The sequence below is a fragment of the Acinonyx jubatus genome, chromosome C2, assembly GCF_027475565.1.
Source record: "Acinonyx jubatus isolate Ajub_Pintada_27869175 chromosome C2, VMU_Ajub_asm_v1.0, whole genome shotgun sequence".
NCBI classification, from domain to species: Eukaryota; Metazoa; Chordata; class Mammalia; order Carnivora; family Felidae; genus Acinonyx; species Acinonyx jubatus.
In genome coordinates, this window is record NC_069384.1 from 44305506 (window position 1) to 44324149 (window position 18644).

The 18644-nt window shown below is 32.5% G+C and overlaps 1 protein-coding gene across 7 annotated transcripts in view; it reads left to right on the forward strand.

Moving 5' to 3' along the window:
- EPHA6 (EPH receptor A6) overlaps nucleotides 1-18644 on the forward strand; it is an 856998-nt gene that overhangs the window by 65813 nt on the left and 772541 nt on the right. For 6 of the 7 annotated variants that reach the window (XM_027077585.2, XM_027077587.2, XM_027077586.2 and 3 more), the window contains exon 2: nucleotides 3507-3571. In XM_027077585.2, coding sequence (XP_026933386.1) covers nucleotides 3507-3571 — 65 coding nt within the window. Of the gene's footprint in view, nucleotides 1-3504; nucleotides 3572-18644 lie in introns of those variants that run through there. The other variant, XM_053220713.1, reaches the window with a different exon arrangement.

Genomic DNA, 18644 nt, shown 5'->3' on the forward strand with positions numbered 1-18644 from the left:
ATGAAGGTGTACTTGTAATGAGCACTGGAAGTGTTGAATCACTGTATTGTATACCTGAAACTAATATTATGCTATATGTTAACTAACTGAAATTTAAATAAAAACCGTAAAAAAAGGTAAGAAAAACACTTAAAATTGAAAGACTTTAAGTGTTTTACAAAGGACATTCTAACATCACTGTCCTTGGTTTGAATCCAAATCTGTCAGTTTGTGATATAAAGGAAAATTACTTAACCTTTTTGAGGCTCAGTATTCTCATTTGTAAATTGAGCATTTAGAAAAAGACACACCTTCTAGGACGATGTGGAGATTACTTGAGGAAGAAAATACATAGAAACTTCTTCCAACAGTGACTGTGAATTAGTATCATTATTTTTCTAGCCTTCAGGGAAATAATGATGTATTTAAAAAATATAAATGTTCTAGATGAGGGGTGCCTGGGTGGCTCAGTGGTTGAGCAGCCGACTTCGGCTCAGGTCATGATCTCACAGTCCGTGGGTTCGAGCCCCATGTCGGGCTCTGTGCTGACAGCTCAGAGCCTGGGGCCTGTTTTGGATTCTGTGTCTCCCTCTCTCTGACCCTCCCCTGTTCATGCTCTGTCTTTCCCTGTCTCAAAAATAAATAAAACGTTAAAAAAATTAAAAAAAAATGTTCTAGATGAGTAACATTAAACTTTTGTGTATCCCAAAGTACATACTGGTAGTAAATACTTCTGAATTCTTTATAATAGTGTATATCAAAAATGAAAGTAACTTTCATTTGATAATGAGATAAACTTACAGATTTGAATATTATTATAAAGATATATTTAGCTTCTTTCTCTAATAAATGAGATTATTTTTGTTATACTGAATGAACCCAAATGACATCAAATATCATTTTATGTATTTGTGTGTGTGTATGAGAATGTGTGTGTGTGTGTGTGTGTGTGTGTGTGTGTGTATGTGACCATTAGCTAAGTCTATTAATTCATTAGGAGTTAGAAAACAGTATAGCCTAGTTCAGCCATTCCTTCTTCATTTATTAACTGAACTACTTCAATAAGAGCAATGTTCCTTCTTTAACTGTTTTTTTATTCATAAGTAGTTTATATAGCAAAAGCAAAATAAGGGTGCCTGGGTGGCTCAATTGGTTGAGTGTCCAATTCTTGGTATCAGCTCAGATCATGGTCCCAGGATCATGGGATCAAGCCCTGTGTGGGGCTGTGTGCTGAGCATGGAGCCTGCTTAAGATTCTCTCTCCTGCTCTTTCACTCTCCCCCACTCACGTGTGTGTATGCACTCTCTCTCAAATAAAAAATAAAGAAATAAAGAAAAAACAAAATAAAATGTTTTATTGTTTTCATATTAGTTACCAGTTTTTAAAATAATGGTTTCCTAGTATTCTATAAAAGTTGTCAGTAGGTATATTTTATCATTAAGAATGCATGGATTTGAGCATATTTGAAGTGTTTCAGTCCCTATAGTCATTAACCTTGTGTATGATCAGATTATCCATTTTTGGCCAGTAGAAGCCTATCCAGGTTGGTTCCCAAGTCTTTTTGACACAACTCTAGTAATATCTTCCTTGATTTCTGTATAAGGATTACAAAACATCACTAATGAAGTAATTTCACACACAAAAAAAAATAAAAATAAATTGAACTTCAGTCTGATCAAATTACTAAATATATCTACCAATTTAAAGAATATAAAGGGAATGGGGGGCATGTTCAATGATATCTTACAATTAAAAAATCTAGAATATAGGACAAAATAACCTTTTTTTCCAGTAAATTTGATTTCAAGTAATGAAAAAGATAACTGGCCAGGCATTAAGGAAATATATTAAAACAACAATGAGATACCATTATACACCTGTCGGAATGCCTTAAAAAAGACCTGAACAATACCAAGTCCAGCTAAGGATGTGAAGCAACTGGAAAACTGGTATTCTGCTAATGGGCATTTGAAACATCATAGCCATTTTGTAATACAGTTGGACAGTGTCTTCAAAATGAGGATTCTCCATAAACCCAGGAATCCCTATTTACCATGGAGAAATGAAAGCATAGGGTCATATAAAAACCTGTACATGAAAGTTTATAGTGGCTTTATTTATAATGTCCCCAACGGGAAATAGCTCACATTTCCATCAAGTAGGGAATTTCATACAATAGAATACTTTTCAACAATAAAAAGGAACTATTGATACATGCAGCAACATAGATGAATCTCAAATGCATTATGCTACAAGAAAGAACCAGTCTTGAAAGACCCCATGCTATACTATTTCATTCATTTGACATTTTGGAAAAGGCAAAATCATAGGGGCAGAAGTTAGATTAGTAGTTGCCAGGGACTGGGCTGTGGAAGGGATTAGCCATATTGGATAACAAAGGAAGTTTTGGGGGTGATGGAAATATTCCATAGCTTGACTGTAGCAGTGGTTACATGGATGTGGGTGTTTGTCACAATTCATAGAAATATACATTTAGAAAGGGTAAATTTATTGTAAGTAAATCATACCTCAATAAATCTAACAAAAAAATTTAATGGGATAAAGTGTAGATTAAAAAACGAAAGTAGATTGTCAACTCAGTGTAATGAATAGGACTTATTTAGAGCTTGATTTTTCTATTCAAGTAAGTTCAGACAATAGGGATATTAAACACTGGATATTTGATGGCATTAAGGAATTACTACTTATAGTAATGAATTAAGATACTGTAGCTATATAAAGAGGAGTCTTTATCTTAGAAATATATACTTAAATTTTTATGGATGTTACTGGAATTTGCTTCAAAGAAATACTTCAGTGGGAGAGAGTAGATAAAAACATGTGGATGAAGTAAGATTGGCTATAAATTGGTAATTATTGAATCTGGATGATGAGTACATGAGGGTTCATTTTACTGTTTTCGCTACATTCTAAAATATGTTTGAGAATTTTCCACAATAAAATTTAAATAATTGAAGCTTAGTTCTACAAACGTATGTTTAATGAATTGATTTAAACAGTACTGAAAGAATATTCTGCAGTGACTAATGTTACTCTGTCAAGGCTGTGTCCCTGGAATAGCTCCTACTATGGAAAGAGTAGGCAGAGCTCATATTCTGAGAATAGGGGAGGGGGGTGGGGGGATGAGGAGCCTACAGTTGCCTGAGTCCAGCTCGAGGGTCAACTGACAGTCACATCCTCTTGATTACCTCCTTCAACACTTGTCAGTTTTAAAAGTCAGCTATTAAAAATAACTTAATTCTGTTATTCAGTTATCTGCCTTATTTAGCATTGTTAAACACAAATTACATATTTTGAAAATAAGTTAGAACTACTTTATGTTATTTTATTATTAATATTATATATTAGAATTTAGTATACATAGTTAATTTTAAAGTAAGTAATGCAACTTATTAAAGCTAATGCAATGAATAATAGTAAAGGTAGTTGACATTAATGATTTAAATAACATATTTTTTCATCGATTTGAGATATTCATGTAAGTTTTTTTTTTAATTTAATTCCAGTTGTGTTGCTTGATACAACAACTGTGCTGGGAGAGCTAGGATGGAAAACATATCCATTAAATGGGGTAAGTTTAATTATGTTTTTAAAACTTTCATCCTTACTAGGTTTTAGAGTTTGTTATAATAGTTAAAGGAACAGTGAATTTTGGCTCTAGTTACCATGAATTTTAGCACATAACTAAAATCTCTTAGAAAAGATTAAAATACAATTAGAATTGGTAACCAATGAGAATGATGTATACAACTATTTGCTTTTCTTTAAATTATCATTATTCTTTAATACAGTGTTTATATAATATTAGACTGTCTCCCTATAAATATTTTTTTCATAGAAAAAAATTCTATGTATAAGAGTTTTTTGTATATAGGTTTATTAAATTTGGTAACCTCAGTGAGTATTTGTCCATAAACAAACTTTAGATTGTTATAAAAGAAGTGGATTTTACAGATATTAACAATTTATTTTTTATTAAAACATATGAGTGTAATAAAGCAGTGTATGTTTTTGAACTTGACCAAAAGAAACATTATGATTAGGTTTTGTTACCTGAGAGTAGTTGCTTTTGAAAGGCATGTGTAATTTAAAGATGTGTAATTTACAAACTAATTTTTCAAGTACTGATATCACTTTAGCTGTGGTTATAATGGACTTTTTATGTGGTTTAATATATTTTGCACGTTTTCACATTGCAATGTGTTTCTACTTCTTTTTTAATTTTCACTCTTATGTGGATCCTGACAAACTTAACAGAAGAACATGGGGTAGGGGAAGGGAAAAAAAAGTTAGAGAGGGAGGGAGCCAAACCATAGGAGACTCTTAAAAACTGAGAATAAACTGAGGGTTGATGGGGGGTGGGAGGAAGGGGAAAGTGGGTGATGGGCATTGAGGAGGGCACCCGTTGGGTTGAGCACTGGGTGTTGTATGGAAACCAATTTGACAGTAAATTCCATATTAAAAAAATTGTTTCAAGTAAAAATAAAAGGGTAGTTTGTGAATCTTTTTATCTAGATTTTGCCTAATTAAGGAAAATTTATAGTAACAGAGGTAGTCAACAGTTATTCAGGTGTACTTGGGTTAGCTTTTCTTCCTTTTTTATAAATTGTATTTTTCTCATTCATCAGATTCTTAGTTGATATTTTACATTGTTTTTTTTTTTCCATTACATCTGCAAATTTAAATTTGAAAGGAGAAGTTGACTGAAAAATGTTTTATTTTTAGAATCCCTCAAATATTGCTGTTTGAATTTGACTTTTTATATAAATACTCATTAAATGTGTATTTTCAAGTATACATTTCTGTAAAGAGTTAACTTTTCTGTCTTTGTTCAGCAGGCTTTTTGTTTCCTTAGATTTGTTTGCTTTATAGACTGATTTTATTTTTTTGAAATTTTCCTTTTATTTTCATAGAGCTCTCATCAAACCATTCCTGAAAATATATCTTTGAAACTATATTTGTAATTCATCATCTTATTTTTAGTAAACATCAATATTTATTGATTGTATTAAACATGTTAAATTTATTAGTTACTTTCAAGGAATGAATGATTTTTTTTCTAAAATACTCCTCCAAGATATATACATATCTGTGTTCCCAGTGTACAAAGTAATTTATAAGAATGTATAAATCCTTAAAAAGTTTATAAGAATTATTTTTCCATTGTTGAAAAAAAATGACAAAAATTTTAGTGATTATATTATCACTCACCTCATGGAGTCATAGCCAAAGAATCCTGTGAGGAACAGCAGTTACACCCCTGCTGTCGTGATTGTATTTGTCTTGATCAGGCTGTTTCAGAGCAAACTGGTAATGAGGAGACACAGGGACTTAGTGAGTTACAAGTAAACTTACTGTAAAGAACTATTGTTCTTACAGTGATCTTGTAATAGGTGTTACGAAAGTGAGATTTTTTTCTACTATATCTAGTTTATTAGTTTCGAAGAGAAAGGGCAGAATTGTCTGAAAAGTAATGCTTACTCCGTAGTTTTCTATTTGCAGACACTGCACTAAGAATTTTACATTTTATTTCCATAGTAGCCTTATGAGGTATATCTGAGTTCTGGTTCCCAGTTGGAGAAACCTCTTCTTAAAGAGAGTAAGGAACAAAAAATACCAACAAGTTATAGGCTAAATCGTGACTGATGGGATTTATTTCAAAATAAATTATTTCTACTAAAGCCTATATCTTTATCATGGCACTGATAACAGAGAGGAGCATTGGAAACTTCATGAAAGGCTGATTAATTATGTTGATATTTGCATAATTGATTCAGATTACTTTTCTCCCCTTGCCAAACATAGTACTTGACTGAGATGAACATTTTGGACACCAGCCATGGATTTGCAGGAGGAAAGAGAGAAAGGAGAGGAAGGAGACAATAGTAGAAAATATGATGATAGAATAAGGTGGAAAAGGGAGAAATGGTTAACATTTATCAGGCATTTACCATATGCTAGTCTTTGTTCAAAGAAGTTTATTCACATGAGTCCTAGAAATCAAGAATCATTTTACCCTATTGAAACATACGGAAATTGAGACTCAAGTACATTAAATAACCTTTACAAGGTCACAGAGCTAGGAATTAGTGCAGTGAAAATTCTAAGCCAAACAGATCCTAATTTTTAACACATATATGTGCTTCTTATTTCCTTTAAGATTCTACCTTGTAAATATAAAGACCAGTGACCAATATGTATAAACTACAGAGGGAAAGGTAACACAAGGATTCAGGCATTAACACATAAATTGAATACTCAATTGCCTTGGAATGTCACTGTTGGAATGATCTATATTACTTTTAGATTATCCCTCAAATAATAATGCATATATGGAAAGTGAAAGCAGTAGGAATAATTGAAAATGAGAGTATATGGACATAGTTTATAATAGGTGCATGAATTAGAGGAAACAGATTAATCAAGGGATACAATAAAATGGATAGATGACTTAAGTAAGTTTTAAAGAACATATATAGCTTCAATTTCTCTTTTAATGAAGGGTGTATATTACTGACAAGAATGGAGTTTACTTAATGCTCTTGATAGGTAAAAACAAGTAAGGAAATAATCAAGAAGGATGAAGAACTTTGAAAAAGGCTACTAAAGATGGCAAGAGTGAAAATCATTTAGACATCAATAATAGTCAAATAACTAAAAACCTATAGAAACTGTTAATCAATTTATAACACTTAAACTACCATTTATATCTGTATATTAAAATTATATCTATTTGAAATTGTATGACTTTTTTTCAGGTTGTCACATTTATTGAGCTATGCTAATATGAATGGTCACTTTAACTAAAATTGACTTTTTTCACTAAAATTGACTACTTAAGTTGATTTTACAAATATGCCACAGGTAGAAAAGACAGCTAGATGTTAAATTGGGTAATTTTTTGATATCAAGTATAATTGGTATTTCTCTAAATGAAGTATTTTCTAGGAATAACATTTTAATTGATCATTTTTTTTCTTTTTTTAAAATGTTTATTTATATTTGAGAGAGAGAGAGAGAGAGAGAGAGAGAAAGTGTGAGCGGGGAAAGGGGCAGAGAGAGCGAGACACAGAATCCAAAGCAGGCTCCGGGCTCTGAGCTGTCAGTATAGAGCCCAACATGGGCCTCGAACCCATGAATTGTGAGATGATGATCTGAGTTGGATGTTGAACCAACTGAGCCACCCAGGATCCCAGATAAAATTTTTTTTCTATAAAGACTTGAACTAAGAGATATTTTTGAAATTATATACTATTTATATAAAATAATGTGATTTAATAAGTTATTTAATAGATTTTTTTTCTTTTTACTTAGAATAGCCATCCCACCGGTAGTATCATGCTAATGTGGTTACAGGAGTAGACATTTGCAATGTTGTAAACACAACCATTACTGGTTATTTGAGTAGTAGGTAAGCACCTCTAGTTACAGAATGTGGAAGATAGATGAGTGAATAGTCTTGAGCAAATGACCTTTAGGCTTGCAAAAATGAAAAAAAATGTATATATTTGCTGAAATGCTTGCTTGTCAACTCACTTATACCAACATTTAAAATATGTGGTGTCCAGGATTCAATTTAAATTTTTTTAAATGTTTATTTTTGAGAGAGAGAGAGAGAGAGACAGAGCATGAGCAGGGGAGGGACAGAGAGAGATGGAGACACAGAATCCGCAGCAGACTCCTGGCTCTGAGCTGTCAGCACAGAGCCCAACTTGGGGCTCGAACCCCCAAGCCGTGAGATCATGACCTGAACTGAAGTCGGATACTTAACAAGCTGAGCCACCCAGGGGCCCCCAGAATTCAATTTAACAAACTTTTCATTTTATGCTCTTTGTGCCAAGTTCCCTATTAGGGTGCTTAAAAGTATGCTTACATAACTTGCGGAGTCTTGGAGTATAGAGCTAATTCTGCACAATTAGAAGGCCAAAGAGTGTCTTCAGGTAGTTTTCAGTAATGGTTTGTGAAAGAATAATAAAAGGAGGGATTAATTCTGGTCAGAAAAAGTGGTAGTAGGATGTGACATCAGCTCTTTCTTATAAACTGTGAAGGAATCACATATGGGCTGGATAAGAGGGTGGAAAGCATCTGTTAGGCAAAAAGAATAACTTGAGGAAAGGCACAGAATTCTCAAATGTGTGTGCATTATGTTATAGGAATGTTGAGAATAATTTGTGTCATTGGGTGACGGGTTTTGTGGGAAAGGAGACTGTGATGATAGGCTAACCATATTGTGGAAAACTTAGAATTTCAGTTTCTTAACTGATTTAAATAGTGTATGTCTCACCCCCAGTAAATAGAAGTAAAAGTAAAAATGTTCTGGATTCAGTTAAGCAAACAAACAAAAATTCATAAAGCTTTCTTTTGTTTTAGATAATAACATAGACCCTTGGAAATGAAAGGTAGGAAAATTGTTAGGAAAGGATGTTCAAAATATAGACAATATGACATTATTGATATATTGAGAACAGAGTACAATTGAATAGTTACACTTGTATATATGCTGAAGCTTGGTTTTAGAAAAGAATGAATACATCAAAGATTTTGGTAACCAGTGGTTGTAATTTTAACACTATGCTCTCAGTGCCTAATGTCAAAATTTTATGTCTACATAATTTAAAAATCTTAAGAACTTTATCCTGTAAGTGTCCCTTCCATCCTTAATCTGTCAGTGTATTACACTAACATAGTAAAATGATGATATAACAAAGTAGTTAATAGTGCTATGGTAATCAGTGAAAGAATGCTGCATATAAATTTTTACATAACATATAGAAGTTATTAGTGAATAGTGGAGATTTTTTTTTCATAAATATTAAGTCTAGGGCATATGCCCTGGATTTTCCTTTTGCTGTAAATCACTAATAACTAACTGGTTAATACTAAATCTTACCCAGTGCAAAAATGAAAGACCCATTTTAATTTTGAAAATCTTCTGGGAAGGAGATAGTCTTTAAGAAGTCATGTTATTGTAATGCTAATGAGAAAAAAGGAAACATGAAGGATACTGTTCATGCAATAACTTTGTACAAAAGAAGAAATTAAAAAATATGTATCTCTTGAGTTCTCATAATCTGAAAAAGTTAAAGAAAAATCACATAAATTTTCTTGAAATACTCGTGGTTTACTCCTTTCAATTGATAATTTTCTTTATTGATAGTTTATTTATTACAGTTTGGTTTTGGCCAATATAGAATATTGTAGATGAAATAGAAAAATACAGTAAGACCTGTAGTTGAACGTGACATTCAAAATCCGTAATATTCATTACAGACCGGGTCCCATTCAATACTTCCCAGCAGTGGGTATATCACAGTGGGGCATCCTGGCTCAATATTAATTCTGACTAATAAAAAGTAACCGGTACTCACCAGAAAAGTAAAAGACTTTTCATAATATAGAAAAGAAATTTCATGATTAAAGACATATTGTTTCCTTTGAGCTTTATTAATTATATTTGATACTACTTAAAATGTAATAGCTTTGTGGTTTTTAATTTTGATACTGTAATTGAAAAGATAAATGACTTGTTTGGGTAGCCACATACTGATTATTAACAGTACTTATACCTGAATAAATCTTTATAGTTGAAAGGTAACATTTCATAATAGTAAGTCCATAAGGTATTATTTGATTTATATTCAGTATTACACATACTTAATGTTGGGGTGCCTGCATGGCTCAGTTGGTTAAGTGTCTGACTCTTCATTTCGGCCCAGGTCATGATCTGTGAGATTGAGCCCTGCATCGGGCTCTGCATGTACAGCCTGGAGTGGGCTTGGGATTCTCTCTCTCCCTGTCTCTCTGCCTCTTGTCTGTGCTCGTACTCTCTCTTTCTCTCTCTCTCTTTCTCTCTCTCTCTCTCAAAATACGTAAACATTTAAAAAGTACTTATTGTTGATGGAAAGAACTTGATTTTTAAGTTTCTTAATGTTTATTTACTTTTTAGAGAGAGAGAGAGAGAGAACTGGGGAGGGGCAGAGACAGAGGGAGAGACAGAATTGGGTGCAGGCTCTAGGCTCTGAGCTGTCTGCACAGAGCCTGATGCAGGGCTGGAACTCACAAACCAACAAGATCATGACCTGAGCTGAAGTCAGATGCTTAACTGACTGAGCCACCCAGATGCCCTGAAACAACTTGATTTTTAATCACCCCATCAACTCACCCGGAAGATTTCAACTATTTATTTTTATTCATAGTAATAATTTTAGCAAGAAAATGAAAGTTTTGATTTTCCCAGTTTTTTTCTCCCACTCTTCTGTTTTGGCTACTTGTAAAACATAGTAGATCAAATCTTTACAAAGTTGTAGTGGACATAGATATAGGCACACCAATACTCAAAATCAAACTTCTTTTCAACAGTGAAGTACACTGTAACAAAAAGAAGAAACTTAATGCTAGTAGAAAAAAATTGCTATTGGATATTAAGTTGTATTTTATATTAGTTATGACAATTAGAGGTTAGAAAACTTTGTTTCTGAGATGTCAAATATTAATTTCAAATACCATATATGTATTTTTTTCACGTTGTGACTTAGATGATCTTTAGGGTTTGAATAATCCAAGATGATACAAGATATGTGCTCTTATCTGTTAAATATAGTGAATTACTATTAGGAAATTTATTCTGAAGCAATTAGGAAAATAGTGATTCAGGTCATTCATGTCTAAATAAAAGTAATTCCATTACATACTATACTAGTATAGTAATTCCATTACTATAATAATTTTTATAATGGCAAAATGATTTTTGTAATAAAGAGTCATATTACAATTAAGCTGTTTGGAAAGGCACTGTGTTCCATATATCAGAGCCTGTTTTAAGGCCAACCAGGAAACATAAAATCCATGGAAGGTAGAATTTCCTTGAAGAGAACACAGGAATATGAATTACCCCAGCTACAGGCCCTCTTTTATCAACTTGTGCTTGGGTAAATGACCTCCCCTGCATGTGGGCAATGCAAGGAAACAGGTGAATAAATATGCATAGCTTATTAGAGTCCATAAATTTCCAAATATTTAATATCTGAGCCACTGTGATATTTTTTGGTTTTTTTCTAAGTTTTTATTTAAATTACAGTTCATTTACATACAGTGTAATATTAGTTTCAAGTGTAGAATTTAGTGATTCATCACTTACATACACACCCAATGCTCATCATACCAAGTAACCTCATTAATAGTCATCACCCATTTAACCCATGCCCCTGCCCACCTCCCCTCCAGCAACCCTCAGTTTGTTCTCTGTAGTTAAGTCTTTTTTCTTGTTTTCCTTTCTTTTTTCCCTGCTATGTTCATCTGTTTTGTTGCTTAAATTCCACATATAAGTGAAAACATATGGCATTTGTCTGTCCCTGACTGAGTTATGTTGCTTAGCATAATAGTCTCTGGCTCCATCCACATTACTACAAAAATGCCAAGATTTCATTCTTTTTTTATGTCTAAGTAATATTCTACTGTGTGTGTGTGTGTGTGTGTGTGTGTGTGTGTGTGTGTACATACCACAACTTCTTTATCCATTCATCAGTTGTTGGACATTTGAGCTCTTTCCATAATTGGACTATCATTCATAATGCTGAGCAACTGTAATTTGTGGCACTTTTCTGTGAACTATATCAGACTATTCCTTCCTATATAGTAGCATCCTCTCCAAAATAAGTAAATATGTGGATTGCTTCCTTAGTTTTTACCAGTTGAAAGAACATGTATTGAGTAGTGATGAAACTAATTCTATGGTGAGGAAGAGAAGTAAGAGTAAAGCAGATAGTAATGATTTGGGAAATCAGATGTGAAGTATTTACTGATCTGTGAATATATAATTAGCTTCATATTCTCTGGGCAGCTGAAAATAAGTATGTATGCAATTCATTTTTCCAGTATCTCTGTGGTTTTTTATTGTATATTCTTGTTGGTGTCTTCCCATAAGCATGGATATATATATATACATATATATGGATATATCCATATATATATGTATATATATATATATGTATATATGTATATATATATGTATACATATATATACATATATCCATATATATATATATACATATATATATGGATATATCCATATATATATGTATATATATATAATGGTATGGGTCACTTTAAGCCAGTTACCTTTGATTTATATAACATAATATTTCCTTTATTCTCTTTATTTTTTACACTATTTCTTAGAAAGCTTTAACTTCTAGTCTCCTAGTTCCAACAGAAGTTTACAGTTGTTCTTTTAAAATAACTCCCATATTATATAATTTAAACTCAGTTTCTGGTTTTATCAAAAAGTTCTAATTGTTTTAACCAGAATAATTCAAGCTATTTATAAACCATTTCATTTAGGAGCCCCTGGTGGCTCAGTCAGTTAAGCATCCGACTCTTGATTTCAGCTAAGGTCATGGTCTTATGGTTCGATTTGTGCTCATGTTGGACTCTGTTCTGAGCACAGAGCCTGCTTGGGATTCTTTCCCTTTCTGTCTGTCTTCCCACCTGCATCCACACACATACAAGTTATCTCTGTCTCTGTCTCTCTCTCTCTCTCTCAAAATAAATAAATAAACTTTAAAAAACCCATTTCATTTATAAACAAAAGAGTCTACATCTAAATCCAAAGCAAGCACATACAAATGCTAAATTCTCTTATGAACTCTAAGGGATTATTAGTAAAATACTTAACAACTAGATGAAATATAGTCGGCCAGATATTCTTATAATCTTGTTTGCAGTTTAAGTGATTGACTTCTCCTTAAACCCCACCTCCAATCTCCAAATCCTGTTGTTCTACCTCCTTGAAGCTCTTTCAGATCATTCTCTATCATTACCGCATCAATTTGGTTCCTCATCACCTCCTCCAAATCAGCATGGTTATGTTTTAAATTATCCTCTTGCTTTGGGTTTTTCTCCAGCCCCTTCCACCAGCCTTTCAAACCCATCCTTTATCCTGTGGCCAGACTAATCTGAAAACTGAAGATCAAATCTTGTTCCTGTTTAATCCCTATTCCCCTTATCTACCATTTGCCCCATGACCCACAGCTGCTTCTCACTTTTCACCTTCTGATGTTCTCTGCCCTTTAGCCACGCCCATTTTCCAGCTTTTTTTTAAAAGAGACTTTTGTAGTTTCTTCTATGTAACTTTCTGTTACTTTTGTGTAAGACTATGCTATTGAGTTTATATGGAACGTTCTCTTGTCAACCCTTATCTTCTCTGGCTTTTTTCCTGTTGGATTTTAAAGCAAAGAAGATTTTCCATCTTTTCTGTGTAGACTTATTACTGCAGAAAGTTGAATTTTAGGAAACTCCTTTTTTGGGATACCCAAAACTCAATACATATCATAGCATTTATTTCACAAAATTTAAATGTCTGCCTCCTACCAGATTGTGAACTCTCAAAGGAATGGATTGCATGTGTCACCTGTATCAATTAGGCAGTATAGTGACTGACCTTTGACAGATGTTCAGTAAAAGTTGGTTGAATAGCTACATAGATATACAAGTAACAAATTATTTTATATAAGTTATTGGTTAAGATATCTTAGATAAGATATTGGTATTACAACTCTCACTGGAGCTGGAACAGTTTGATATTACCTTTGGGCTGAATCAGCTATGAAGAAAAGACTAAATGCTTGTGATAATTGAACTGAGTTCTTATTTAGCATTGGTCTTGAGTATAGGCAGAATGGTTTATATATTTATTCTCATTTTTGTATTTTAGGCAATCCAATCCATTTTCTCATCATTAATTTTTTTTTACATTAAAAGTAAGTTGAAAGGTGGGTGGGAAAGATACTTACCTATGAAATAAAGACTATAAAAGAGCTTAAAAGGTATTTAAGCAACCCCAGTCAAGGCATAATACACTTTCAAAGAATTAATGACTGGTTTAGAACAGTTGATGATCTGAATCACGTCTGGGAAGTATTAACCCCAGATGGATATTAATCCTGCACTTTGTTATTAAAGAGGAAGATAAAAAATAGAACATATGGATTTTTAATGGTTGATAGATGGACTGCAAATTTTAGAAAATTTATGTTAACCAGTCAAGCTTCAAAAATCATAGGTCAGCATTAAATGGTAAATAGGTTTTTGTAATCTGTATTCCGTGCAATTAGTATTTTGAACTAATGTATCATAGTAAGAAAAATAGGTGTTTAATATGGTTTAACTATGTTTTATCTTAGGAAAGCAAAACCTGTTGTGCCCATAAATATAATACTTGACATAGTCTTCATCTCTCCCATAATTAGGTAGCAATAAATATCAAAATATTTCAACATAATTTAAAAGGTCTTTCAAATAAAAGCATGAAACTAGGATTTAAAAATACACACACACACACACACACACACACACACACACATTTCATCCTTTGAATGTTAGTTCATTCTATAGGCCACATTTGGAGAGGTAAAATTAAATCTGTATTGTTGATTTAGATTGCTCAATTTAATAATTTTATTCATTTAATCAAATTATATGCTTTCCTTAAATGCAGTACTTTCTGATGCACATTAAAAGGGATTTCTTCATGGTTCCTAATGAGAATTGCTCTGAGAAATACCCACATTTTAGGTCTTACAGTAAAGAAGTAGGTACAGAAAACATACAATAGTTATTTTTTATTTCTATTTATGAACACTGGACTAGTTGTTTGGATTAATGGTTTGCCTGGAATAGTCCTGGTTTATTTTTGTTGTCCTAGAATAATTATTAATTGTGTCCTATTCATTTTTGTTTGTTTTGTTTGTTTGTTTGTTTTGTTTGGTTGGATCCTTGTTTGGTTGGTAAATTGTATTGCTAGTGTTCAGGTAATGTCAATTATATTACAGATAAACCCCAAATATATAATTCAAGCACAAAAGAATATTATTCTCCCTATGTAAGAGTCTAAAGTGAGTATTCTTTAGTTATTGTCATGAGTTCCTCCTTCTCTTCTCCATGGAGAGGATAGTCCTTTTTAAAAGTTCAGAAGTGGCACATAGTATATTCTCTCATATTTCAATGGATGCAACCCGTTCACATTTTTATACCCAACTACAGAGGAAGAGAAAGTATAAGTTAATCTGGGAAGAAGAGAAAATGGATTTTAGTTGAATGGAGTAAACTACTAGTTGTCATGTAATATCCATTCTCCTTTTTCTCTCTCATTAATAGAACCTTTTAAGGCAGCAGTGTATCTAACTAAAGAAACTCTAAAGTGTCTACTGTATTTTGCAGCCAGTTGTGACCAAAACATTATGTTTTAGCCAATGAGATGTAAATGGAGATGTTTTGTGTAGGATGGCTGCTTAAAATGAGCTCTATCAACTAGAGGTCAAATCTTTTTAATAGATACATCCCCTTTTGCTATCTAGAATGCAGATATGATATCTAGGGTTTTACAGCCATCTTGAACCTCACTCAAGCTGAACTTGAGGATGAGATCACATGCCAGGATGTTGCCAATTATACAACCATTAAACTTGTATTTACATTGTAGACTTAAATAACATTGGAATGTTGTCTTATATAATACTGAGTGAAATAAAGAAAAAAAATTTGGTCTTTATTTTAAACTGTTAGTGCTAGAACAAAAAAAAAACATGAAAGGAAATAAAAACACTAAGAATATGTTTCTCTAGGTCATGAGAATATGGGTGATTTGGTTTTTTTGTTCTTATTATATGTTTTTTGAGAATTCTCTATAATAGGTGTACCTTTCTTTTATTAAAAAAGAAAACATGTAATAAATACATATTTATTTATGCTTCAACTTAATTAATGTGTAATTTTATCAATAGTTTGATTTAATATTGATATTTTCCCAACAATCATAAAATGACTTCGTTACCTCTGTAATCCAGAGTTGATATATAAAATCAACATATGTTATATGTATGTAGGAAAATACCTTAAAATTTTGTTATATGCTTCCTGAGCTTAGAAAGAGGAAGACTAAGAATCTGGTTTTATTACATCTCTAAGAGATGTTACCTATTAATTTATATAAAAAATAAGAAAGACTGCCTTGATGCAAATGATTGACATTGTGATTCAGACAGAAAAAGAATTGTCAGTGTTTATTCAACAGTCATTAATTTATCTTTTTATCCATCTATCCATCCATTTAGCAACTATTTATTATAAGCTATATTGTTGGCTATAAGACTAAAATAATAAGGAAAATTTGGTCCTTGTTATGGAAGCAGATAGACATTAATGAAATAATCATATAATATGGTAAGTGTAAAACTCAAAATGTGATAAGTATAAGTGTTATGAAGGAGATATGCCACTGGACTTTATAATAAGGAACTTAATCTGATCAGAAAAATCAGAAAACACTTTCCTAAGGGACAGTGGAGAGGAGACAGAAGGTGAGCATATGCTGGCAGGAGAAAAGAAGGAAAGAAAGCACTTCTCAGAAAGTGGAAACAGAATTTGCAAGGCATGTGAGACTAAATTAATGAAGGTCCTTGTGGGTAGAGATCAGAAAGAGAGAAAGACAGAGTGAGAGAATGAGGGAGGAAAGGAAGGTTACAGGTTAAGCAAAAAGAAGCAAAGAGTAAGTCAAGCAAGAAGAGAAAGAAGGTAAAAGAGGCTAGGAGCATTATTAACAAACAAGGCCTTGTAGGCCATAGCAAGATATGTAATCTAATTATCTTATCTCAATGTAAATTTATTGGAGTGTAGTAAGCAGACTTATATTTTGAAAAGATCACTTTGTTGAATGTGGACAGAGTAGTTAGAAAGCTTCAAATCAGGGACAGGGACTTAGGCTAGTTTTAGGGTCGTAATATTGTGCATATGGCTGCTAAAGCTATTGTGATCTAATGCCATTAAATATTATCGTATGTATCCTGGCTATGATTTGTCTGTCTAGATATATAAAGGTTTATATCAGTCCAGTAATGGTTTATCCCTTACATGATATTCAATGATGCTTTCCAGTAGCTTTTTAAGATTTGATATCTCTAAGCACCGAATCAATTATAATCCTTTACTAGAGAGTAGGAATAAAATCTGAATGATAAAAAACATAAAGTTAACCTTCACAAATATTGCCTACCTTGTTATTAATTGATCCTTAGTATCATTAAATTCTAGTACACAGATTAGTTTAAGGGAACTGAATAAATTGATTTATTATTTTTGAGCATGTATTAATATTATTACAGAAAAACATACTTCATAAAACTTCACTTACAGGGCACTTAATATGTTATTAATGTTGTGCTTTATTTTATTCTGAGGTATTATCTACCCTTGGGTTTAAGGCTTTGTAAGACTATGTTTTTATCGTTTCAGTGAAAATTTAAAATGCAGATAAAACTTGCCTTGGATGAAAACTATAAATATTGTGCTTAAAGTGTGCTATTCATAATTCCTTATTTCATTAATGATCCATTTCTAGCGTTAGCTTTTGTAAAAGAAATGGGGGTAAAAATCAATGAGTATAATAATGGATACAAGGTCAACATATAAAAATTACTTTTGGGGCTCCTGGGTGGCTCAGTCAGTTGGGCCTCTGATTTCGGCTAAGGTCATGATCTTGCACTCTGTGAGTGTGAGCCCCACGTTGTGGGGCTCTGTGCTGATAGCTCAGAGCCTGGAGCCTGTTTTGGATTCTCTGTCTCCTTCTCTCTCTGCCCCTCCGCCTCTCATGCCTCTCTGTCTCTGTCTCTCTCTCAAAAATAAATAAACATTAAAAAATTACTTTTATTTCTGTATACTATCATCAAAAAATAAATATTTTAAAGTATCATTTTTAATAACATCAAAAACTACAGATATTCAGAAATAAATCCGAGAAATTATATGCAGGGACACTTTGCATTTGAAACCACAAATAGTCTTTAAAGAAAATAAAGACGTACAGAAATGGAAAGTATAAATGTGCATGGAGTAGACAAAACACTATTATATATTAGTGAATTCTCTCAAATTGCCTTATAGACTTAATGATTTCAATCAAAATAAATACTTCATCTAGTTTTTGTTTTTTTCCTTTAAAAAAACTGAGGTGAAATTGACATAAAATTAACCATCTTAAAGTGAATTATTCAGTGTAATCACCACAGTATTGTGGAACTATCACTTCTACCTAGCTCCAAAACATTTTCATCCTCCTAAAAGGAAGCCCCATATTCATTAAGCAGTTCCTCCCTGTGCTTCCTTTCCCTCAGCACCTGGCAATAAGCAATCTGCTTTTTATCTCTATGGATTTACCTATTTTGGATACTTCATATAAATGGAATCATACCATGTGTGACCCTTTGTGTCTAGCTTCTTTAATTTAGTGTAATGTTTCTGAGTTTCATTCATGAGCTTCATCTTTGCAGCATGTACCAGTACTTCATTTTTTGTTATGGCTGAATAATAATTCTTGTATGTGTATGCTATAGTTTGTTTATTCATTCCTCCACTGATGGACATTTAAGCTGTTTCTCCCTTTTAGTTATTGTTAATAGTTCTGCTATGCATATACATGTATATGAATACCTGTTTTCAATTATGTAGGGTGTATACTTAGCAATGGAATTTTATGTTTAACTTTTTGTGGAACTCCCAAACTGTTTTCCACACTGGGTGAACCATTTTGCATTCTCATATGTGATATTAGAAGGGTTCTAGTTCCTCCATCTCCTCATCAACTCTTGTTATTT